This window comes from Hylobates moloch, unplaced genomic scaffold (genome assembly GCF_009828535.3).
Source record: "Hylobates moloch isolate HMO894 unplaced genomic scaffold, HMol_V3 SCAFFOLD_6, whole genome shotgun sequence".
Classification (NCBI taxonomy): Eukaryota; Metazoa; Chordata; class Mammalia; order Primates; family Hylobatidae; genus Hylobates; species Hylobates moloch.
The window spans coordinates 124,359,712-124,386,505 of NW_026652281.1; the positions used below are offsets into that span (position 1 = coordinate 124,359,712).

A 26,794-nucleotide genomic window follows, 5' to 3' on the forward strand; every position below is an offset into this window, starting at 1 on the left:
TATTATGCTTTTTATGCCTCCTTTCTCCAAACCTCAAATGCCCTCCTCCCTGTCTAGTGACACTCCATTCATCTTTCAAGACACAGATCACTGAGGCTTCTGGCTCTTTGAGGCAGAGATAGCTGATCTGGTCAGTGCTTTGCGAGGGCTCCCAGCCAGGCACCTGTCAATCTCAGGCTGTGGTTTCTGCCTCTATCCAAACCACAAAATCCTCAGGTCCAGTAACAGTTTCCAGCTTTTCTTTGTTCCCTTTAAACATAGCCCTGTAAAAGGTCTGTGTACTTCACCAGTGAATGGTTACTGCTTTGCAGTATAAGGTGTCTTCTTTGTATTTTCCTCCTAAATTACTCAATGAAAAGAATGATGGAAATAATAAACATGTAATTATGTTAGCAATTTATTTAATGTGCCAAATACTGGATTCAGTGCTGTATATATGATGGTGGACAAGAGAGATGTTCTTATCCTCATGGAAGCTGCACTCAATGAGGAGAAACACAGCAAAGTTGTTACACAAGCAAAATAATGATAGCTCATGATGAGTGATATGATGGAAGAAATTAGAGTGTACAGTGGAGAATGGAGAAGTGGTGAGGAAACAACATCAGAAGAGTTGAGGGGAGGTCTTCCTGAGCAGGAGAAATATGAGCAGACAGCTGAATGAGGAAGAGTCTAGAACTGCGTTCATGCATAAGAGCCACTCAAATGTCCTGGGGTGGGGACAAGCTCAGTGTGATCTGCAAAAAGCAGAAGGCTGGTGGGCTAGAGTGGAGTGAACAGATCATAGATAAAGGTGGACAGAGTGACAGGGATTGGACAGTATCAGGCCCTGTCTAAATGCAGTGGAACCCAGCATACAGTTTTAAGCCACCAGTAATATAGTTGAAACTGCATGGTATTCACATTTGTGTTGTAAGCCGTTATTTACTTTTTTAATTGTAAAAAAATTTGTGAATCTATCTGGACAAGATTTTCTCACTGGCTTAGTCTTTACTTCATTCCCCTCTCCACTGGGGGGCTCCAGAGATTGTTGCAAGTGTGCAGTCTAGTCTCCCAAGCACCCCTCTTGTGGCAGTCTCTGCATTTCCCCAAGAGCTAGCTATGTTTAAGATGGGAACACCAACAAGAGAGCATGAACAACTGAATAAATAAAAGATAAAAACACAATCAGCTCTGTGAAACAGTTCTGCATTTGACAGCATGAATATGAGGCAAAATAAGAGTCACTATTTTTCTATAGAACCTATGGTATGCCATGCCTTTACATGAACAGATACATTATGACTGGCTAGTTTTATTTTAAGTCAAAGTGACTATACCAACAGAAGAAAGATTTAGAAAACAGACATGAGAGGTATTTGGGCATAACCTGGTGGCCTGCTAATTAAAATGACCTTAACAGTTGTCAGTTTCTGAGTTCACAGTTAACTCTGTGCCGCCTAGCACTGTGTTAAGTACAATATATATATACATATATATATAAAATCTCGTTTAATCCTTCATTAATCCTAGCTGATAGAGATGACCACTGTTTCCTTTACTGAAAATGGAAAACTGAGGTTTAGGGCCTTTAAGTGACTTGTCCAACATCTCAGATATGTTACTGGTGGAGCTGCCATTTGGATGAAAGAATGCTTGACTCCAAAGCCCTCCATGCCAACCAGAACACAAAATTAAAGAATTTTCCATAGACTTCAGTTCAAGTCTCAGATCACTTTCTTGCAGTTTCAATTTCCTTGATTGTTATTTCCCCAGGGGAAAAAGAGAGACTACAGACCCAACAAATTTGTAGTGCATCTCCAATGCCATGAAGATAATCAAAATGTTTTGTCAAGTCCCAAGTGTTATACAAAGGCAATGTATTTTTTTTTTTGGCCAGGTGCCTGATTTTTGCCTGAAAAGAAAACCCTCTCGCAAAAATGAATTCCTTAAAAAGTCTATTTTTTTCCTAAACTTGGTTGTGTTTAGCCCTCTTTTGCAACTTGCCCCTAATTGCACACCAAATGTTCATTCATAGTATCTAATCCTCTCTCAGGTTTTTCGTAAGGCATTGGCAACAACAGAAGGTGGTAGGGCAATAGCAGGGGGGTGTGTTTTACCCAGCTCTGCCACCATCACATTGTGCAGCTTGGGGCAAATCTCTTCATCAGGACCCCAAATTTAAAGTAAACAAGTGAGTTAGTGAAAGTTAAAGACTATTCCAAGTTTTAAAATACTAGTGTAGTGTGTAGTCCATGACTGGGATGAGAGAAAGAAGAGGAAAAGGGCTAGATAACAATAGTGTTATCTTGTATTCGTTTAATTGAATCCATTATGGGGCTCTTGACCATAAGGCGACCACTAGCACTCCAACAAGTTCAGCAGATATTTCAGGTGTAACAGGCACTCTCCTAGGATCTGGACCCAAAAATGTTAAACAAAACCAATAGGATTCCTTCAATCTGTGGAACTTTACATCCCCATAGATCAAACAACGGAACTCTGAAACAGACATGTCAGCCACAGACACACTTTGTTTTACCATCTTTAGTTTCGTATTTAAAAATTTTGTCCATATTTAAAAATAAGGAAGATTTCATCCAAAAGTTCTCGTTTCCAGCTTCTCTTGAAAAATCTGAATATTTAGCAGTGCTGAGCTGGCATTCCCACATGGCAGGGAAAGGTGGAGCTGAAAAGAAGCTGTCCTCGCCCCACTTCTAGAATAGACCCACACTCTCCATCGACTCCGCCCACCGTCACCATGACATAGGCAACCTATGTGACCATTCTGCATAGGCTTAGGTGTGTGTGACTCTTGGGTTAGAGATGGAAACAATAAGAAATAATTTCAATCGTGTCGATTATTACAAAGAGCTGTATGGAGAGCTGCCATGGGCAAGAACAGAGAAACCTCCAGCACTACGGTCTTCATCTCTACCCCGTCCGGCCCCCACTTCCACCCGCAGAGAGCAAGAGCAACAAAGGTGCCTGGGAAATTTGGGGGCTGGGAGCCAGGCGGTATGGGCCTACCGAAGGTTCTCTCCACTAACTGTTATGCTACACTGGGCAAGTATTTTCTGTCTTTGTGTCTCAATTCCTTCTGCAATAAAACGGAAAAAAAAAAAAAAAATCTACCAGACCACTGTCCTTTAAGGATCTTTCCTGTTGGGATCCTGTAAAATTCTCAGCACTGTCTTGGTCTCCCGTCATAACCCCAAGGGAAGTCTTAATGGCAATCTTGCCTTTCCCTTTCTAAGATCAGCAGGCTCCGACCCGCCACGCCCACGCCCACCACCATGGCGACGCAGGCCGCGTCTCTTCAGAGGAACCCGAGCCCGGCCCGGGAAGTTGGGGAGGTACCCTCCTGCGATATGGAAAGCAATAGCACCCCCACTTCCCCCCCTGGATATTACGATACACATTACAGGGGGTGAGGCACCCCCCTGGGAAATAGGGAGTAATAGCACCCCCTTCTCCCACCCCTGGCTATTACGATCCACATCGCAGGTCGGCGAGGCACACCCCTGCCATACGGGGAGTAATAGCACCCCGCTCGCCCGCCCCAGCTATTACGATCCACATCGCAGGGGGTTGAGGCAACCCCCGGCGATATGGGGAGTTACAGCACCCCCTCTACCCCCTCTAGCTATTATGATCCACATGGCAAGGGGGTGAGCCATCCCCCTGCCTTACGGGGAGTAATAGTCCCCTCACCCCCCTGGCTATTACGATCCACTTCGCAGGGGGCTGAGCCCCCCCCCCCCCCGCCATATGGGGAGTAATAACCCCTTCCTCTCTCCCTCTACCCCCCCGGCTATTACAATCCACGGTGGACTCACAGCCTGTTTACGATGTTGTGAGTAATATCATCTCCCCATCTGGAAATTGCCAACTATTTCACACACGGGTGTACACCCTCTGCAGTATTGAGAGTCATATGATCCTCTTCTCCTCTGAATATTATAAACAATAACACAGGAGTGTTTATACTCCCTGTGATATTGGGTGTCATATCGTTGTCTTCCACGTTAAAATTAGAAACAATATCCCTGGACGCGTGTACCACTTCTGTGATATTTAAAGTATTACCCTCTTCTCTCCTGGATCATGGGAACAATATCCTTGGGGCTGTACACTTTCTGCGATATTGGTAGGTAATAGCATCCCCTCCGCCTTTGATTATTAAAGACAATCTCACGCGGGGTGCACAACCCCTGCGATATTGGCAATATTATTATCCTCTCTCCCTGCATATTAGGAAAAATATCAGTATCAGTGTATGCTTCCTGCGATACGGGGATTAATATCCTCTTCTCCCCTTCTGGATATTAGGAACACTATCACAGGGGTTTTACACTTTCTTTGATATCCGGAGTAACGTCATCCTCTCTTTGTTTGAATGGTAAGAACAATATCACAGGGGGGATCTACACCCCCAGCGATATTGGGAATAATATTACGCTCTCCCCCCTTCCCTTTATATTAGGAACAAAATCCCAGCGTGGGTGTACTCCTCCTGCTATATGGAAAGTAACATCCTCTCCCTTCCTGGATTTTAGGGACAATGTCACAGGGTAGAGGTACACAGCCTGCGATATTGAAAGTAACATCATCGTCTTTCTTTCGGACATTAAGAACAATATCATAGAAGCGTTGTACACTCTCTGTGATATTGGGAGTCATACCATTTTCGCCTTCCCTGAATATTAGGAGCAATATCCCCGGGTAGAGGTACACCCACTGTGATACTGGGATTAATGTCATACTCTAACCCCTGGATATGAGGAGCAATATGACAAAGTGGGTGTACACCCACGGAGATATTGAGGGTAATATCATGCTCTCCCTCCCTGGATATTAGGAACAATATCACAGGTGGGTGTACACCCCCTGCAGTATAAAGAATCATATTATCTTCTCTTCCTTTAGCTTTTAAGAACAATTTCACATGGGGGGTGTACACTCCCTGCTCTACTGGGAGTAATATCATTCTCTCGTATTCTGGATAGTAGGAATCATATCACAGGCGGGGTGCGCAATTCCTGTGATATTGAGAGTAACATCATCCTCTCCCAACGTGGATATTAGAAACAATATCACATGGGGCGTGTACAGTTCTTTGATATTGGTAGTAATATCATCCTCTCCCCCCTGGATATAAGAAACAATATGACAGGCGGGGTGGACATCCCCCGCGGTATGGGGAGTCACGTCCCGCCCTGGATATTACGATCCACGGTGGACACACCACGCGTGTACGATATTGTGAGGAATATCATCTCCCCCTCTAGAAATTACGAACAATATCAAAGGCGGGTGTACACCCTCTGCAATATAGGGAGTCATATCATCCTTTCCACCCCCTGGATATTAGGAACGATGTCAAAGGAGTGTTTATAACCTCTGCGATATTGGGAGGAATATCATCCTTTCCCAGGTTGAAATTAGGAAGAGTATCCCTGAAGGTGTACACCCCTGCGATATTGAAAGGAATGTCATCCTCTTCCCTCCTGAATCATGAGAACATTATCACTGGGGGGTGTACACTCTCTGCGATATTGGGAGTAATATCATCCTCTCCGCTTTGGAATATTAAGAACAATGTCACCGGGAGGGGGGAGTGTACACTTGCTGCGGTATTGGGAATAATATTATCATCTCCCCACCTGCATATTAGGAAAGATATCACAGAGTGGGTGTACACCTCCTCCGATATGGGGAGTAATATCCTCTTCTCCCCTTCTGGATATCAGGAACAATATCACACGGGGGTGTAGACTTTCTGCGATATTGGGAGTAATATCAACCTCTCGGCCTTCGAATATTAAGAACAATATCACACGGTGGATATACACCCCCTGCGATATTGGGAGTAATATCAGCCTCTGCCCTCTATGGCTATTAGGAAGAATATCCCAGGCTGGGTGTACACCTCCTGCTAGGTGGGGAGTAATGTCATCCTCTTCCTGCCAGGATATTAATAACAATATCACAAGGTGGGTGAACATAGCCTGTGATACTGGAAGTATGATAATCCTCTCCCCCTCCAGATACTAGGAACAATATCACAGAAGAGGTGTTCACTCCCTGCGATTTGGGAGTCATATCATACACTTCCTCCGTGAATATTAGGAGCAATGTCACGGGGCGGATGTACACCCACTGCGATGTTGGGAGTCACGTCATACTCTACCCCCTGGATATTAGGATCAGTGTCACAGGGTGAGTGTACAGCTACTGCGATATTAAAACTAATATCATGCTCTCCATCCCTGGATGCTAGGAACAATAACACAGGTGGGTGTACACCCCCTGATGTATGAGGAGTGATACTATTATAATTAGTAATCAGCAATTATCAATATTAATATTAATTACTAGTACAATATTATTAAGTATTAATTATTTTAATTTTAAGATTTTGTATGAGCATAACTAATTGTTGATATTAATGTTATTTATCAATATTATTAATCTTAATATTAATTATCATTTTATTATCAACATTTCATTTATGATGGATTTAATTAACGGTTATTGCTGATATGATTATTTCATTATTAATGATTTTACTATGAATTAATCATGTGCGTTATGATTAAGTCATATTAATTTTGTCATTATTATTATCAATGATTTCTCTTAATCATTATTATATGTATTAATATTAATAATCAATAGTATTTTTCCTGATATCCGGTGGGGAGAGGCTGATATTACTCCCAACATCACAGAAGGTGTACACCCCCCTATGATGTTATTTTTAATAGCCAGGGGCTAGAGGATGACATTACTCCAAATATCGCAGTGGGTGTACATCCCTTCTGTGATCTTGTTTCTAATATCCTGGGTGGGAGAGGATGATATTATTCCCAATATCGCAAGGGGCGTAGACCTCCCCTGTGATATTGTCTCTAATATCCAAAGGTGGAGAGGATGATATTTCTTCCAATTTCCCAGGGGATATACACCACCCCTGTAATACAGTTCCTAATATCCAGGCGGTGACAGGATGATATTAGCCTCAATATCGCAGGAGGTGTACACTCCCTAGTGATGTTGTTCCTAATATCCAGGGAAGGAGAGGATGCTATCACTCCCAATATAACAGGGGGTGTACCCCCCTTCTGTGACATTGTTCCTAATAGCCAGCTGGGGAGAGGAAGATATTACTCCCAATATCGCAGGGGGTATACACCCCCTTGTGATATTGTTTCTTAGATCCTGGGAGGGAGACGATGACAGTAGTGGCAATATCGCATGGGCTGTACACACCTCCTGCGATATTGTTCTTATCCCTAAGGGGAGAGCATAATATGACTCTCAATATCGCAGGAGGTGGACACCCCCTTTGTAATATTGTTCTTAATATCCATGATGGGAGAGGATATTACTCCCTGTATCGCAAGAAGTGCACAGCCTCCTGTGATATAGTTCCTAATATCTAGGTGCAGAGAGGATGATATTACTCCCAATATCGCACGAGTTGTAAAACGCCTTCGATATTTTGCCTACAATCCCGGCGGCAGAGGATGACATTACTCCCAATATCGAAGAAGGTGTACATCCCCCCTTGACGACATTCTTCCTAATATCCACATTGGGAGATGATGATATTACGACCAATATCGAAGGGGCTGTACACCCCTCCTGTGATATTGTTCGTAATATCCCAGGGAAGAGAGAATGATACAACACCCAATATCTCAGGCGGTGTACACCCTCCCAGTGATATTGTTCTTAACGTCCAGGAAGGGAAATGATGTTATTACTGCAGATATCGAAGAGGTTGTACTCCCTCCCTCTTCCAGGATATTGCTCCTAATATCCAGGGGAAGAGAGGATAACATTATGCCCGATATGGCAGGGGGTTGTACACCCCACCCCCGTGATATTGTTCCTAATATCCAAAGGTATGATAAAATTACTCCCAATATCGCAGGGGGTGTACACCCCTCTTGTGATACTGTTCTTAATATTTAGGCGGGGAGACAATTATATTACTGTCCATATCGCAAGGGTGGACAACATCCCTGTGATGTGGTTTTTAATATTCAGTGGGGGAGAGGATACTATTCCAATATCACAGGGGACACAGCTCCTGTGATATTGTTCCTAATATCCAGGGGAAAAGAAACAATATGACTCACAATATGGCCCCTCCATAACATTGTCCCTAATATCCAGGGGGGATTAGAATGATATTACTCCCCCTATCACAGAGGGTGTACTGTACCCCAGTGATATTGTTCCTTATACCCAGGGAGAGAGAGGATAATATTACCCCCAATATCGTAGGGGTGTACACACCCCTGTGATATTGTTCCTAATATTTAGGTGGGGAGAGGATGTTATCCCAATATCGCAGGGGGTGTAAACCCCCCTGTTATTTTGTTGCTAATATCTAGGTTGGGAGAGGATGATATTACTGCCAATATCGCAGGAGTTGTACACCCCACCTGTGATATTATTCCTAATATCCAGGGGAAGAGAGAATGATATTACTTTCAATAGCGCTGGAGGTGTACACACCCATGTGATATTGTTCCTAATATCCAGTGGGGGAGACTATGATATTAATGGCCATATCACGGGGGTTGTGCATCCCCTCTATGATGTTGTTTTTAATATTCAGGGGGTAGAGGATGACATGACTCTCAATATTGCAATGAGTGTACACCAACTCTGTGGTATTGTTCTTAATATCCAGGGAGGGAGAGGATGATATTACTGTCAATATGGCAAGGGGTGGACACCCCTTCTTTGATATTGTTCCTAATATCCAGGGGGGAAGAGTATGATATTAGTCCCAATATCACTGGGAGTATGCACCCCTTTTTGATATTGTTCCTAATATCCCGGGAGAGAGTCTAGGTTATTACTGGCCATATCACAGGTTGTACACACCGCCACTGTTACATTGTTTTTTATTTCCAGCAATGAAGAAATTGATATTACTCCCAAAATGGAATGGGCTGTACAACCCCCATGAGATACGATTCCTAATATTCAGAAGGGAAAGGATGATATTACTTCCAATGTTGCAGCGGGTGTATAATCCTCCTGTGATATTGCTCCTAATATCTAGGGGCAGTGAGGATGATATTACTCGTAGTAACGCAGAGGATGTACACCACCTCTGTGATATTGTTCTCAATATCCATGGGGATAGAACATTATATTACTCCTAGTATCTCAGGTGGTGTACCTCCACGCCCCATGATATTCTTTCTGATACCCAGGTGAGGGGAGGATGATGTTACTCCCAATATCGCAAGTGGTGTACAAACATTCTTTGATATTTTTCCTACTCTTTACGGGTTGAGAGGATGGTATAACTCCCAGTATCGAAGAAAGTGTACACACTCTCTGTGATATTGTTCCTTATATCCAGTTAAAAAAGAATGATATTACCTTCAATATCGCAGGGGGTGGGGTGTACACTCCGCCTGTGATATTATTTCTAATATCAAGGGCAAGAGAGAATAATGTTACTCCCAATAGCGCAAGGGATGTACACAAATGGTGATATTGTTCCTAATATCCAGGGAAGGAGATGATGATATTACTGGCCATATCGCAGGAAGTGTACACCCTTCTGTAATATTGTTTCTAATATTCAGTGGGGGAGAGAATAAAATTGATCTCGATATCGCAGAAGGTGTACAGACCCCTTTGATAGAGTTTTTAATCTATCAAATCAGGGAAAAGATAATAATATTACGCCCAATATCGCAGGGGTTGTAATCCCCCCGCCCCCCGCTGTATATTGTTCCTAATAGGCAGCGTAGTAGAGGCTTATATTACTACCAATATCGCAGAAGGTGCACACACACCTGTGATATGCTTCCTAATATCCAGCGGGAAAGAGGCTGCTATTACTTTCAATATCGCAGTGGGCGTACATCCCCCCTGTGGTTTTGCTCCTAATATCCAGGAGGGAAGAGGATGATATTACTGACAATATCACAGGGGGTGTACACCTCTTCTGTGATATGGTTCCTGATATCCGGGGAAGAATGGAAGATATTACTCTTAATAACGTAGGAAGTGTACACCCACCCTGTGATTTTGTCCCTAATAACCACATGGGGAGAGGTGACATTACTCCCAATATTGCAAGGGGTGGACACCCCGCCAGTCATATCGTTTCTTAAATCCAGGAAGGGAAAAGATGGTATTATTACCAATATTGAAAGGATGTACAGAACGCATTTCTTATTGTTCTTAATATCCAGGTTGAAAGAAGATAACATTACTCTTAATATAACAAGGGTGATACACCCCGCCTGTGATATGATTCGTAAAATCTAGAAGAGAGAATGATATTACTTCCAATAATACACTGGGTGTACAACCCCCTTTGATATTGTTCCTAATATCTAAAGGAAGAGACGATGATATTACTCCCAATACTGTAGAAGGTATACACCGTCCTGTGATATTGTTCCTAATAACTAGTGGGTGAGGGCATGATATTACTTCAAATATCGCAGTGGCTTTACACTCCTTCCGTGATATTTCTCCTAATTTCCAGGGGGTGGAGTACGAAGTTACTCCCAATATAGCAGTGGGTGTACATCCACGCTGTCATATTTCTACGAATATTCAGGGAAACACAGCACGATAGAACTCCAAGTCTTGCAAAGAGTGTACACCATTTTGTGATATTGTTCCTAATATCCGGAGGTGGAGAGGATGATGTTAGTTTCAATATCGCAGGCTGTGTACACACAGCCTGTGGAACTGTTTCTAATATCCAAGAGGGGAGATAATGCTATTAATCCCCATACAGCAAGAGGGTGAGGCACACCCCGCCATACGGGGAGTAATAGGACCCCCCTCTCCCTCCCTGGCTACTACGATCCCCATCGTAGGGGTGTGAGGCACACCCCCGCCATATGGGGATTAATAGCATTCCCCTCTCCCCCGCTGACTATTACGATCCACATCGCAGGGGACTGAGGCTTCCCCCGCGATATGGGGAGTAATAGCACCGCCCTCTCCCCGCCCCCCCCGCTCCCCGGCTATTAGAATCCACATCGCAGGGGTGTGAGGCAGCTCCCTTGATATGGGGAGTAATAGCACCCGCTGTGCGTCCTGTGGCTCCGGACCCGGCCCAAGCGCGGCGGGACCTCCATCCGTAGCCCTCTCCCCCCACCTCGTCCTCCCGGGGTCCTTGTCTAGTCTCAGCAGGCGGCAAAAGGACCCCAGGCGACTGGCGCTCACCCAGGCGACTGCCCAGCGGTTTCTGGAGAGAGCGCTAAGCGGGGACGCCCGCTGGCAAGCGGATCCCGCCTCCTTCCCTGGCCGAGGAGCCGCCCCTCCGGGGTAGCTGCGCGCTGGGCGGCGCTCGGACCCCTTGGCAGCCGCAAGTGCCTCCCCAGCCCAGCCCAGCCCAGCTCAGTTCAGCGCAGCCCAGCCCAGCCCGGCGCTCGCAGCCTCCGCCGCTCCCAGGCAGATAGGTGCCTTTCCTTGCTCCTTGCTCTTGGAGTTCTTCTCTTAGTCCCTGCTCCCTGGATGAAAGCATCGCTCCGAGCCTCATGGGAGGAATGAAGGAAGAATCGAGACTAGGTGAGTGGTGGTCTAGATTTAACGAATAATAACAATAAACCTGCATTCTAAGGGTACTGTTGGGAAGCTAGGAAGTGCAAGGAGAAGAGAAGACAAAGGCTGCTGATCAAGATAACTCACAAAACTAAATGCAGGCTGGGACCAATTCTAGCTATTTTGCACTCCACCCAGGTTCCCCTGCCTGGCACTGACTCATGTGCAGACCCAGACAGACTTCAATAAATATTTGCTGGATTGAGACAAGTGAGTGGAGGTGTTTCTGCTTGTTCTCCAGCATCTAAACAAGCAAAACCTAGCTGCCTTTGATGATTGCTTCATCTCCACAAGGACTTTTTCCCCCAGGACTTAAAAAATAAAATGTGATGTATTCACACAACGGACTGCTATGCAGCACTTAAAAAGCTAAAATCAGAGCTGTAGGGATCAGCATGCCTGTACCTAGATTTCAGAAGTATGATGGTAGATAGACACAGCAAGATGCAAAATACATCCACTCTATTGTGCCATTTAGGTGACTTATTTTAAGACACTTGTCATGTTTGTAAAATCGTAGAACGGGGACTGTAAAATGTTTATCACATCCGTGATTGTGGCTGTCTTTGGAAAGTGTGAAAGGGAAATCAATTGGACTTTAGAGTTAAGGAGAAATAATATTTCCCTAAAATGTTTTAAAAATAAAAATGATGATATAAAGATGACCAAATATAAACAATTGTTAACTAAGAGTGTTATTAACTTGGGCATTTTTCATGTTTTTCCCCATATTTTTAAAATATTTCTTAATCTAAGAAGTTCTGTTTTTCAAATGCAAACAAAATAAGTTGTGTCTATGCACATTCTGTGACAATGAAACCTAAAATGTTTAATCAAAAGTTGCAACTTTCTTACATCACGTCCTATGTTTTCCAATCCTAGAAGACCACACCTCTTTATCTAGGGAGGCTTGGTGTTTAAAGAAGCTTACCTGTTGACAACCCCCAAATTACAGGCCAAAGACGAAAGGTTGGTATTAGGGAACTAGTTCCCAGTTAATAATGTGATAATTGGCCAGCTCAGGGTAGACTCTGAAAACTCCCTGTGTCCCTGCAAGACAAATTTCTCCTCCTTTTACATTTCATATGCCTTGGATTTTCATTTTCATGGATGGTAGCTGTCCCCTTCACATCTCAAAATGATGCTTAGGTAACACTGCAGACTTAGTGCTTGGAGATCAGGAAGGGCTAGGGGGTTGGTAAAAGAGAGTCCTACAGCTCTATGGGGCTCTTCAGCAGAGTGGAAAGGACATGTCTCCATTTTCCTGCGAGAGAAAGGTAGATTTCTTTCTGAATATGAAAAAAAAATCTAATTTGGTTATCCACATGGGAGAGAAAATGAAAAATAATTTTAAACTGGATTGTGTATGTTAGGTGCAATGAAGAAGATACTAAATGACCACCCAGTGGTTCCATCTGCTTCCCCCTTCCGCAGACACACACAAAAATGGTTCCCTGTTTGCATATTATCTTCCCACTAAAAATCACTGGGTCCGTGGTGAACAAAATTGTCTGCACATCAGAATGAAATTCTGAAACATGGAAAATTGCGATAATATTCTTTCCTCTTTCTCTTTCTGATTCGACAACTTGCAAGGTCAGTGCTTGGTATATCTTATGTTGCAGGATGACGGGCTACTTGAGAAAAACCTGAGGTGTGAAGAAAGATATAAAAATGACAGGACTGGGGTGCGGTGTGAAAACTACATGTACTCAGGTTTTAAGCACAAAATAAAAGACAATGTAACCTCTGCCTGCAGTTAACAACTGCAAATCCTTAAAATTAATGTTCTCCCGGCCAGGCACAGTGGCTCAAGCCTGTAACCCCAGCACTTTGGGAGGCCGAGGTGGGTGGATCACGAGGTCAGGAGATCGAGACCATCCTGGCTAACATGGTGAAACCCCGTCTCTACTAAAAATGCGAAAAAATTAGCCGGGTATGGTGACGGGCGCCTGTAGTCCCAGCTACTTGGGAGGCTGAGGCAGGAGAATGGCATGAACCCAGGAGACAGAGCTTGCAGTGAGCTGAGATGGCGCTACTGCACTCCAGCCTGGGCGACAGAGCAAGACTCCGTCTCAAAAAAAAAAAAAATTAATGTTCTCTTTAGGACCATTCATCTCTTTCTAGTGCCATCAGTGGTTCAGTCCTTACAGTATCCCTCATTTGGATTTTAAATGCAATAATAAAGCACAAAGGTCACCCCATTTGCTTCTCCCTAACTCACAATAAAACATTCACAATAAAAAGTGCATCCCACTTACTTCTTAACTCCCTTGTCCGCTGGAGTTAAACTCCTTTTGATTTTTTATCCTGGAGAAATGGTTGAGTTCTATCTTCCTGGGTCTCAATAATTCCACTGAGCTTCCGTCAGCCACCTGTGACCACCTGCCCCTGCCCACTCCCTCTCTCATACCATTTAATTGGTTGCTTCCTAACTGCTGACCCTCTTTGCTCTCTATTTAATGATTCTTGCTAAAGTCCATAAGGCACTTTGCCAGCAGTTGGCTTTTAGTATGAAAAGTAGCATTTCCTTAATGAGTCTGCCTTCCAAACGAAGGGTTTACTTACATTTTCCTAATGGGAAAACGAGCTTTTCTTCTACACTTGCTTAGGGGTTTCATAAGTTCTTTTTCAATAACTCATCCTTAGCACTTTCTCCAATTCTGCCTGTAATTGATATTCCCTTCACATGTAAAGACCTCAGGAGGAAATCAACTATTTTTTAAAAATATGCAATAAGGAAATTCTGCTACTCTTAGAAATAGCAGGAGCTAACATTCATTCTTTGCATATCATGTGCTAGGCATTGTGCCAATTACCTTATATACATTGTCTCATTATCTGTATCCATGACCATATCTGTGCTAAGCATGAAATTTTCTTAAGTCAGATAGCTGAGTAGAATTTAAAAATATTATTTTGTACAAAATCTAGACCTTTACCCCATTTGGGGGATGGATCTGAAGATCTGGGCTCATGTTTCCATGTGGTGACAATCTGTTTGATCTGAGCACAATTACTTTATTTGGATGGAGCCATTGCCACCATTGTCTGCCCAATGCACTAATGTTAAATGCCCAGTCTGGCTCACTCATTTGCATCATCTGCCTGGCTCCTATAGGGATCCCAGCTTGTCACTCCTGAGGTAGACACTGTCATTTCCCTCATTCTAGAGGTGAGAAGTTACATAACTGGGCCAAAGGCATTATCAGTGTCAGTTTTAGTTTTAGGACTGGAACACAGGATGCTGCCTCTCTTTACCATTATGTTTTTAAGTGGAGCAAAGCCGTAGTTTTCTCAGGATTTTTTCTTGTTCACACATATCATTTAATTTGAGCCTCAGAGCAGCTAAGAGTTTTGAGCACTTATGCTATGAAAATGTTTTGTGTATTCAGTTAAATGTATGCATATCATACATTTATTTAACTCAATACATAGTTATATATAAATGTGATATAACATAACATATGTATGATATAAGAGTTATACATATATGTGTATTACTTAACTTAATATATAACGAGTTAAGTGTATGCATATCATACATTTATGTAACTCAATATATAAAGAGTTATATAATACAACACAGAGTTGATATATATATAAATGTTATATATAAACATATGTTAATATATATTAACAAAGAGTTATATAATACAACACAGAGTTAATAATATATAAATACAACACAAAGAGTTATATATGTGTGTATTATACATTTAACTTAATATATAATGAGTTAAGGCCGGGAGCGGTGGCTCACGCTTGTAATCCCAGCGCTTTGGGAGGCCGAGGCGGGCGGATAACGAGGTCAGGAGATCGAGACCACGGTGAAACCCCGTCTCTACTAAAAATACAAAAAAATTAGCCGGGTGTAGTGGCGGGCACCTGTAGTCCCAGCTACTCGAAGAGGCTGAGGCAGGAGAATGGCGTGAACCCGGGAGGCGGAGCTTGCAGTGAGCCGAGATAGCGCCACTGCACTCCAGCCTGGGCGACAGAGCGAGGCTCTGTCTCAAAAAATAATAATAATAATAAAAATAAATAAATAAATATATATATATATAAAATGAGTTAAATGTATGTCTATCCCATTCAACTCTCCATGAGGAAAGGACCATTATCTTCTCCAAGTTCAAAAGAAGGAAACAGAGAAATATATTGAAATTCAGCAATTTGCTGGTGTGGTCAAGTCCAACCCAGAACTTGCTTCTTTTACATTGCAGTACCCTCTAGGGTATGCAGAAACAGATAGCTAGTGCATCTTTATGACTAAAAAAGAAAGTTTTTGTTGTTGATTACCCAGTAACAACAAGAAAGTATAAAATCAGCATATTTTCTCAACAATATTTTCATTTTATAGCTGTTGAATAAAGTATCGCTGACTTCATTCTAAACTTTTCTACATACTTTGAAAAATATGTTACTTTCCTCCCATTTTGTAAGTCTAGGTCTGCTATTGATGAGCCATGCAGTGTGTTCTCCTGTTGCTTGATGTTTTTATTCTGAAATCATGGTTGGTTTTCAAACACAAAAATTTTCACCACAGTGATACAGATGAGGTTTATGTTTAGGCCACGGTCTATACTCAGGGTGCCTAGAGTACAGCATATTACTAGGATACTCTTTCTTTTCCTATCCTAGATATCCAACTAACGCTTCAAGACATGTTTTGAGTGAAGATGGGTGTTTCTGCCCGGATAGTATAAATCGAGGATCCAGGTCTGGGCAGATTCAACCATGGGAGCCAACACTTCAAGCAAACCACCAGTGTTTGATGAAAATGAAGATGGTAAGAAATATGGGATAGTGGCATATAAAAAATAGAATTTTGCAAAATTCAAGTATATGCTTCTAGTTTCATAAGTTAAGCATAAGCATGGTGTGTAGGGCCTTGAAGGAAAAAGGCAAAGCTGTGTGAGAGAGCCTGAGGTCTTTGTAGGCTCATAGCTAGGTTTTACCTTCCGCTTTCCATGGGAACTTTGGCAGCTTTCCTAATCTCCACTATACCAATGTCCTTTGTCCAAAGGGAGCTGCAGTTGGGCATGTGGTGGATAGTTAAATGATTTGTTTGTCCTCTGTGCTGTTCCTTGGCAGTTGAAGTTACCCCCATTGCTCATTGTTACAGAAAATACATTATCAACATGTACATGAATGATAACCAGTGCTCATAATATTATAGAATGAAGCTGTGCCTTCTGAATTTCCAACTGCCAAAGTTTTGCATATTAGACAAATACCATAATGCTACGTCATAGAAAAAAGAATCAGTTTTATTGGAGAAAAGGGAAACTTTCCAGGCCAGACTCAGCAAGACAAGAGTAAAGGCGTGAGTCCTCCTGATTCTCCCATCAGTGAGGCATGCTGGAACTGGGCAATGCCTCCTCATGTCCCTCTTTCTTCCTATATGTTAAGTGTGAACAGCGTTGGCGTATGCAGGTGGCAGCTGTTTATAGGTTGTCTGCGGGGAAAAAAATGCCCCAAGCCCCAGGTAGTAAGTTGTCCAGACCTCTGAGAGGGAGCTCTTCCGAGTAATTCCCAGAGAGCTCTGCTAATTGGAACAGGGAGGAAAAGAATGGACTGAAATTCAGGAAATCTGACACCAGTCCTACTACCAGTTACTCGTTAGGCCCAAGCAGCTTATTTCCTGACTCTATCTTCAATTTTGTTATCAATAAAGTGAGGAGATAGGTTCCTTCCCACTCAAGAAGTTTATCATTTTGAGATCCTAAAGCAACTTTGTGAATTCTGAAGAAATTCACAAGGAAAGTCATCAAGGAAAGTTTATTGGGTTAGAATGCAAGTTTGATTGCTGCAATGAAAACTACAAATAACAGTGGCTTAAGCCAAATGGACATGTTTATCTTTCTCATGTGACAATCTAGGCATAAGTAATCCAGGTGATGTGTGGTTCCAGCAGCTTAGGGACTCTGACGCCAACTACTTGCCTTTTTCCCTCTCTTCCCATTTCTAGAGTGGTACCCTCAGGGTGGCTAACCAACCACAACAAATTCCAGCCAGTGAGAAAGGTGGAAAGTAGGAGAGGTTATGCCCACTTATTTATAGGATTCGCTCTAGCTTGTCACTTTTGTTCACTTGCACTTACCTAGATACAAGAAAGACTGGGAAATTTAGTTTGTTATCTTGGGTGGCCATGAACCTTCTAAAAATAAGGAGTTCTGTTTTATTACAAAAGAAAAGAAGAATTAGGAGTTTGTCACGATTGGGGACAACTATGTCTTCTGTAGTTGGGGCAAACAATCTTAGTTTTGAATCTTTGGATGGAAATACTTTTAAAAACAAAATATGGGCCGGGCGCGGTGGCTCACGCCTGTAATCCCAGCACTTTGGGAGGCCGAGGCAGGCAGATCACGAGGTCAGGAAATCGAGACCATCCTGGCTAACACGGTGAAAACCCATCTCTACTAAAAACTACAAAAAATTAGCCGGGCGTGGTGGTGGGCGCCTGTAGTCCCAGCTACGCGGGAGGCTGAGGCAGGAGAATGGCGGGAACCCCGGAGGCGGAGCTTGCAGTGAGCCGGGCCACTGCACACCAGCCTGGGCGACAGAGCGAGACTCTGTCTCAAAACGAACAAACAAACAAACAAACAAACAAAAATATGGCTGATCAGGACGCCTTGTTTCAAGCTATTCACTATCAGTTTGGAGGCCCATTCTTACTATTTCTACAGAATAGTTCATAGGAACTTTGAAATTATATAGCTGGAAAGGGGTCTTAAGAAAACGTTTTTTTTTTCACGGCTATTTTGGTTGCCTTGCTTTAATTTATCAAATAGTAAAAGCAAAGATCTAGAGACTGGTGATATTAATTTTTCTGTCTCTAAAATGGAAAGACAAATAGGTTTGCTTTTCATTTAGTTGGTTTCCTCTGCTTCCTCTGGACTCAGAGCTAATGTTGTATATGAGGCTGGCTGGTCGTCAGAGAATAGGGTGGAAAAGAGAGGCCAGCTGCATACTTTCAACACAGAAATGCCTAACTGTTCTTTGATTCAGCCAGGCTTTCTTCTTGTGGGATGCCCAAGAAAGCTATATACCCAAAGAATTGTGACAATTGGGAAATAAGGTAATCCTTTTTAGTTACTTTAAAGGACTCTAGAAAAACTAGGTTGAAGGAGAGTTAGGCTTAGGGACCAGACAGGTCTTTCTTAACACCCTCTAGGTCACCACCTTTTTTGTTGCCTGGCTTCTCAGCCCGGTGAGATGAACCCACTGCAGCACCCATAAAGGGAGGATCTGAGCATAGCAACAAGTCTGTGCCTCGCAGAGGTGCTAGGCTCTCTGTCTGTTTATGCAGACAGTTGCAAGGCAAGGGAAGTAGGAGGGCAAGTCCACCTACTATAAACCTGTCACTCTCTAGACATGAAGAATAGAAGAGGAAACAAGTTGGTCCTTGCTCTGTCGTTGTGAACCCCATGATCTGATGGTGGAAGGCTGACAATAAACAGGTAAATAATACATGAACCAGATAATTTCACAGTGCCTTAAAGTGCCACCAAGGAAATGACTCCTAGTGACCTTACAGACAGTGACAGTGATGGTGAGGAGGCCACTTTAGATAGGGTGGTTGCGGTTGTCTTTCTAAGGAGGTGACGTTTGGGCTGAAGCCTGAAAGATGAGAAGAAGCCAGCTATGAAATGACATGAAAAGAATAGTTCAAGAACAGGAAAAACAAGTCCAAAATCCAAATAATGACAAAATCAGGATTGAATAGTTGCCTATATCTTAACGTTCTCTCATGAGCACGAGTTTGCCAAAGAGACTGCATTTATTGCCATGTTAACTTATTTCCTTAAAAGATCATTGATTTGGGGAGAAAAAGTATGCCATTCTCGGGAATTTACTTTTCTTTAAAATTCAGTACATTTTGTGAAGTTCATTTGACTCTTCGCATAAATCTGGATTGAGCACAAGGTAAAATTGTATCTGATTGCTGTGAAGCTCCTGACCAAGAAAAAGCAACCAAAAAGCACTGATCAACCAAACAACATTAATGCCTATGTCATTTTTGATATCCATATTTTTATATACATAATCATAATGTATAATCAAACTGGGCCAGTATCAAGGGCACTAAAATGAGCCAACTTAATTATTTAAAAAATATTGCTGAAAAGAATCCCAATATGTGATTTTTAAGAAGTTTTTTAAAATTTTTAAAAAGATTTTTAAAAAGATTTTCTTCAAACTGTTTAATATTTCCAATATATAGATATGAGAAGAACATTTAACCAATAATTTTCCCAAGTAATATTTGCAGAATTCTCTCTCATGGAAAAAGTGTTTTTGTTCACTTTGAAGGTAATTAAGGAGCAAGATAAGAGGTTATTGGATGTCCCTTGAGATAAGCTATTCTTGCCAGAATTCATCCTGACACTTGTATTTCACGTTGTTCCATCTGATATCTGATCTTGAACACATCATTTTATTAGTTACTTATGTTGATCTTTATTCAGCGAAAACGAAGTAGAAGATTTTTGGGCTGGGCACGGTTGCTCACGCCTGTAATCCCAGCACTTCAGGAGGCTGAGGTGGGCAGATCACGAGGTCAAGAGATCGAAATCATCCTGGCCAATATGGTGAAACCCCGTCTCTACCAAAAAATACAAAAAAATAAGCTGGGCATGCCAGTGTGTGCCTGTAGTCCCAGCTATTCAGGAGGCTGAGGCAGGAAAATAGCTTGAACCCGGGAGGTGAAGTTTGCAGTGAGCTGAGATTGCTCCACTGCACTCCAGCCTGGCAACAGAGCAAGACTCTGTCCAAAAAAAAAAAAAAAAAAACGGCTTGCTTATTTGATTATATAAGATATCTTTCATAAATTAGATCTCAAATTATACTATTGTTTTGTTGCGCGGTTTTAGCTTTTATGTTTTAGGGCTAATCTTAAGTCCTAATTACTTTTTTTTATTATTGTGGTAAAATATGTATAACAAAATGTACCATTTAATCATTTTAGAATATACGGTTTATGACAGTAAGCACATTCACGTTATCATGCAACCATCACCACTACCCATCTTCAGAACATTTCTCTTCTCAAACTGAAACTCGGTACCTCTGAAACAATAACATCCACATTCCATCCCCTCCCCAGTCCCTGTTAACAACAATTTGACTTTATGTCTCTATGAATTTAACTACTCTGTGTACCTCATATAAATGGAACATACAAGATTTGTTCTTTTGCATCTGGCTTATTTCATTTAGCATTTATTTTCAAGGTTCATCCATGTTGTAGCATGTGTCAAGATTCTCTTTCAAGTCTGAGCCGTATTCCATTGTATGGATATACCACATTTTGTTTATCTTTTCATTAGTTGACATTGATTTTCCTCACCTTTTGATTTTTTTGAATAAGGCTGCTATAAACATTGGTGTGCAAATATCTGTTCAAGTCCCTGTTTTCAATTCTTTTGGGTATATACCTAGAAGTAGAATCACCGCATCATATAATTCCTTGTTTGACTCTCTGAGGAACCATCATACTGTCTTCTACCTAATTACACTTTGTGTTTTAGTAATGGGACACAGCCTGGCATGATGAGCTAGAGTATTGGAAAGGCATGCACAGGTTCAAGTCTCAGCTGTGCCACATGCCAGTAATCTACATGTTTCTATGAGAAGAGTCAAAGGGGATATAGCCTGGTCAGCCATTATCAGACACTAGAGTCAGTTTGACTGATTATATGGTGTTCTAAGGAAACTTGAGGTACCACAAGAAAAGTCTCCAAACCTAAATAATTACTAATGAATTAATTGAGGGGGAAACTTATTTAACCTTTCTAAGCCTCAGTTTCTTTATATGTAAAATGCAGGTAATAATTGGGCATACTTCATTAGGTCTTTGTGAGGATTGAATAAATAACGCAAGTAAAACACTTAGCAAGGTATTTCACATAAAGTAACCACTCAATTAATGCTAATTAAGTGTTATTTACTAACATCAGAGTTTCCTAGTGTGCACTCTTCGAAGTACTTTAAGTTCTGAGAGAAACAAAATTGATTAAATGCAACTCTGTTGATTAGACCTATTCATGTTTCTATTGATTGGATTAACAGAATGGCAGATTTTATGGATTCTGTTAAAACCTATATAAAAACACTTTAAAAGAAGCCAAGTTATTGACCACACAAAAACATAATCTCATCTGATATCTTTTTTATCCCCTTGAGGTTATTGTATTTTTGTTTAAGGCAAAATCAAGAACTAATTGGGATGAAAATAACTAAAGTTTACTTTATCCGATTTAAGTCCCAAACTGACTAATAAGTAATCCCATTTGATCAACAGATTCAGTGAAAACTGTCCCCCATTCTCAACTACCATATGGATATTCTGAGAAATAATTAATGATGCAGGAAAACATTTTTTGTTTTCTGAAATAAAAGAATAGGTGTGCAAGTGACACTTCTTTTTAATGCTTACAACCTTTTTTTAAAAATCTACTTTATTTTCTCTATCCGAATGCACTAGATTTTTTTTGTTTGTGTGGCTGGTTGGTATGGTTTTGCTTATTGAGGTTTTCAGGCTGATTTAGAAAAAAGAAATCTTTACAGGAGAGAGTGGACTTGTTTACAATTCAGAGTCGAGGCAACAAGAAAAAATCTTGCAGTCATTATGAGTAATATGTGTATCCAAGTTTATACAAAGAATGTAAAGGTGATAAAGTTGGCTTAGTTAAACCAAGAGACAGCCTTCTTCTAGAGTATTATAGCTGAGAAAATTTGGACTTAAGTCTAAAAAGCTGCTCTAAAGAGTTCATCAATGCCCTGAGTTTGCAGAGAGTTCAATTATTGCATTATTCTTTGGACTTGCTGAAAACTCAGTGTTCTACTTTTATTTGGCAACACTCATCTCCTAGGATATGTGGCTGTTTCCAGTTTTCCAGCATCTTCAGTGACAGAGGCAATGGGATCTTTTAAAATGTTGGGCCAAGAAAATTGGCCACAGATTTGCAATCCAAAAGAAATAGGAGGTTGCTAAATTGATTCCAGCTACGAAGGACACCGAAAATTTCTTTTGTTATTTGAATGTCTATCATGGCCTATTTGCACTCAATTTAATAGGCAAATGAATTTCCAACTTTCCCTTACCAGCCTTGAGTAATGTTGTCTTGTATTTATTATTTTGCATTCGAATGGTTGGAAAAGTTAAAGGACAATTTCCCTAGCACGAATTGGCTTCTTAAAAAAATAAGTCATCTTGGACAACCTAACATTTAGTAAAGGCATTTGTCATAAATAACCTCAAGTCCAATTTATGGCAAGGGTTTTAATTTGTAAGGGCTTTATTTCTCCATACAAAGGGATTGGAGAAACAAACTAGAAAGTCAGAAAACAGACCACAAACACTGAGCTAGTGGTTCCCGCTGGAGTGTTCCCTGAGCAGTGAGTTATGAATACTTGTTTAGGAGAATCAACTCAAACAAATTTAGGAAAGTCACACCTGCCTTTAGAGCTTCCAGTGTTTGTTAGCATATTAAAGTCTCTGAAATGACCTACAATATTGAAATCTCAGTCTTCTGACATTTTTAATATTTATTTCAAAATGAAATAATTTTTGTGAAAAACATTTTAATGTCTGTGGCTCATAATATTCTGTGGATCTCAGTTTGGGAAACGAAAGATTATAATCGTATCTACTCTTTTTCTGTTGGAAACATCTTTCCATTGATTTTTCCTGCTGGTTTAATGGCAACAAATTTTTACATGTAAAATATTTGTAATGTGATTTATATGAAAAAATGTAATTTTCTTATTACATGATCAAAAGTGGTTATGCTCCTCTGTAAGTTTTCCTTACAAGTTTTTATGTTGCTTAATTTATATCTATTTGGTTTAATGAGTAAAACACAAGACAGCTCAGTTTAATTCTGGGATGTTGGATGTTTCTAGTTAAAGTACAAGTTGGATTTTATGAAAATTCACTGCTTCTTTATTATTTTTTAAAACTCAAGAACATGTTAGTTAAAGAGGGTCTTCTGAACAAATTATTGTGAAGTAGTTGCTGATCGTTAAGTAACACTCATGCTACCCTAACTTTTTATACTATCCAAAGCTATAGACATTTTTAATTTTCAACTTGCAACTACCTAGGTTGAAAAATTAAATCTGCAAGCCAGTTTCATTGTTCAGACAATTTGGTTATCACTTCCAGTGTACTATATTCAAAGAAAATGGGAGTGCAGGCCTTCAAGGGAGCTGACTTCTGTATGGCCTTGCAAATGTCAACTCAATTAGAGTGACCAGTGTTAGCCTTCAATTCACAAACTCAGGTCCCATGAAATATACAGGGATTTCTACTATGCATTACTATGTGACCATTCATGGAAGTTTCATCTGGAAACACAGACATTAAAAAGCCAGTCATGGAAGAATATTCTTGTTAAAACAGGACATTGGCGAAAAGGACTAGAAAACTTATGGCTATAGATTTTGAATCCAATAGCCTTGCATAGGCTTTTCTGTTTCCTCCTAAACTATGTCTTCTGTCCTTTCTGGAGGCATATAGTAAAATAAATAAAATTAACCTTGTTTTACACTTGAGTAACCTATACCTTTGGTTATTTATGAGAATGACTTAAAGCAGAGTTGGCAACTTTTTCTGTGATGGGCCAGATACTAAGTATTTTACACTTTCCAAGTAATACAGTCTCTGTCACAACTACTCAACTCTGCCATTGTAGCATAAAAGCAGACTTAGACAATGCAGAAACAAATGAATATGGCTTTGTTCTGATAAAACTTTATTTATGGACACTGAAATGTGAATTTCAAAAATATTTTTTGCATATGATCAAATATTATTCTTTTTTTTCCAATCAATGAAAAGTGTAAAAATCGGCCAGGCATGGTGGCTCATGCCTGTAATCCCAGCACTTTGGGAGGCCGAGGTGGGCAGATCGCCTGAGGTCAGGAGTTCAAGACCAGCCTGACCAACATGGAGAAACCCTGTCTATACTAAAAATACAAAATTAGCTGGGCATGGTGGGGCATGCCTGTAATCCCAGCTACTCGGGAGGCTGAGACAGGATAATCGCTTGAACCTGGGAGGCAGAGGTTGCGGTGAGCTCAGATTGCACCATTGCACTCCAGCCTGGGCAACAAGAGCAAAACTCTGTCTCAAAAAAAAAAAAAAAAGTGTAAAAACCATTCTTAGTTCATGAGCTATACAAAAATAGATAGTGAGTTAGATTTGGCCCATGGGCCTTATTGTGCTGACTCCTGCTCTAAGCATCTTGCAGACATTTCTTCATATGCCCTAGGAGATTTCTGATATCCCCTCATAATACCCTGGACTTACACCAAGACTACAATCTGTTCTTTGCAGATGCTTAATAAATTCATTCTTCCCTGTCATTCAGTTGATCTGTGTGAGCCAGTGGAAATACTTGGGCCAATAAATCTAGTGTGTTTGAGGGTAAAATATGCTATTTTTGTGAGATATATTATTTAATGGCCACACAACCTAAATTCAATTAAATGGTTACAACCTGTAATGCATTTAAAATATGACTAGGCAGAATCTGCTTCCTACTAAAGACATTTATTCGATTGAGGAGCATCCAACAGTTGATGTTGACCCCCCCATCCTGCCCCACTGTTCTACTTTGCAATTTGTTTGAAAGAAATTGTCTGTGTATTTCTGACTTCTGAGCAAATCCATGAATTGGGGTCCAGCAACAGGAAAAGAAGCTGTTGCTGCCCATTTCTTGGTTTTGGCACCAGGAATGGACAAATCCCAGACTTCCTGGGGCACCGTGTTTTATAAAAGGGAAGTGCTGACAGTGCAAACAGCTGCCATCAATTGGCCTTGGAGACTACTTCCCTGGAGAAGCTCCAATTATATTCTTAAAGGACCCACCAAGCTCTTCAAGTGTTAGTGGCAACCATTTGCTGCCAACCATTTGAAATGATGAAGGGCTGATGAGCTGGTTAAGTGACCTTTTTTTTTATTAGTGGATCCTAAGTGATAGGCTCTAGAGCTGATCTTCAACTTAACTAATATCATGGCATCAGAGGACTACAGATTAAATCAGTGGTTCCCAGTCACTCTCTGTAGACAAGTAGCAACTATGACAAAGCTTTTCTTAGTCTATGGTGGAAGAGAAAAATTAGGACAATGTAATAAGCATCCCATAAACTTATTAAACCTATTAAAATTTAATTTTAAGATTATGTCATTTCTTGTGTGTGTGCGCTTAGTATTTATGGATTGTGGAAATAGAATTTTTTTTTTTATAGTCAGAACCTAGGTAAGTGACTTACCTCTCTGATCCCCCGTTTTCTCATATGTAGAAGGGGGCTAATAATAGTATCTGTCTCATAGTTTTTGTGAGAATAAAAAAATTGTCCAGGTAAAATGCTTAGCTAGTGACTGGCACACAGTAATTGCTCAATAAATGTTAGCTATTGTTGCTATCATTATATAATCATCATGGTTTCCAATGCCTTTACTTGGCAAATAAAAGAACAAAAGTCACCCGATATTGATCTCTCTTTTCTTCCCTAGTTTTCTGGGGGGCGGGAGGCAGAGACTGAATTTTCTGATCTGTGAAATCCAAATTTATCATTGTAATTTTCCATAAGTGCTATGTAGAAAACTCATTTAAGTTGCTGGGATGAAAAAAAATCAAAAGTGGCCTATTGTGCTGGGTGCAGTGGTTCACGCCTGCAATCCCAGCACTTTGGGAGGCCGAGGTGGGCGGATCGCCTGAGGTCAGGAGCTCAAGGCCAGCCTGGCCAACATGGTGAAACCTTGACTCTATTAAAAATACAAAAATTAGCCCGGCATGATGGTGGGCACCTGTAATCCCAGCTACTCGGGAGGCTGAGGCAGGAGAATCCCTTGAACCCAGGAGGTGGAGGATTCAGTGAGCCAAGATCTACTGCACTCCAGCCTGGGCAACAGAGTAAGACTCCATCTCAAAAAAAAAAATGAACAACAACAACAACAAAAAGTAGCCTCATCTTCATTTCAGTGAAAGATGATAGTATCTGGATTCACAGTGTGGCAGTGCAGACGGAAAGCTGAGAGTTTATTCAACATTTATTTTCAATATAAAATAATTAGGTGTTACTGATGGCTTGAATGTGGGGTAAGATGGAAAGAACAAAATCAAGGATAAATCCTAGGTTTTTGCTTGAGTAGTTATGTGGATGACTGTGACATTTTACTGAGATGGAGACGCAT

At 41.1% G+C, this 26,794-nt stretch overlaps 1 protein-coding gene and 1 long non-coding RNA gene across 4 annotated transcripts in view; one reads left to right on the forward strand and one right to left on the reverse strand.

Annotated features, from left to right (window-relative positions):
• LOC116471678 (uncharacterized) overlaps window positions 1-11,213 on the reverse strand; it is a 62,465-nt gene extending 51,252 nt beyond the window's left edge. Inside the window, exon 1 of the long non-coding RNA XR_004248845.1 lies at window positions 11,068-11,213. This is a non-coding gene — a long non-coding RNA (uncharacterized LOC116471678). The remainder of the gene's footprint in view (window positions 1-11,067) is intronic.
• A 119-nt stretch (window positions 11,214-11,332) lies between these two features.
• Window positions 11,333-26,794, forward strand: part of STK32A (serine/threonine kinase 32A) — a 179,708-nt gene continuing 164,246 nt past the window's right edge. For all 3 annotated transcript variants that reach the window (XM_032158275.2, XM_032158273.2, XM_058440002.1), the window contains exons 1-2: window positions 11,333-11,553; window positions 16,228-16,375. In XM_032158275.2, the coding sequence (XP_032014166.1) occupies window positions 16,324-16,375 (52 nt within the window). In that variant the 5' untranslated portion in view covers window positions 11,333-11,553; window positions 16,228-16,323. The remainder of the gene's footprint in view (window positions 11,554-16,227; window positions 16,376-26,794) is intronic.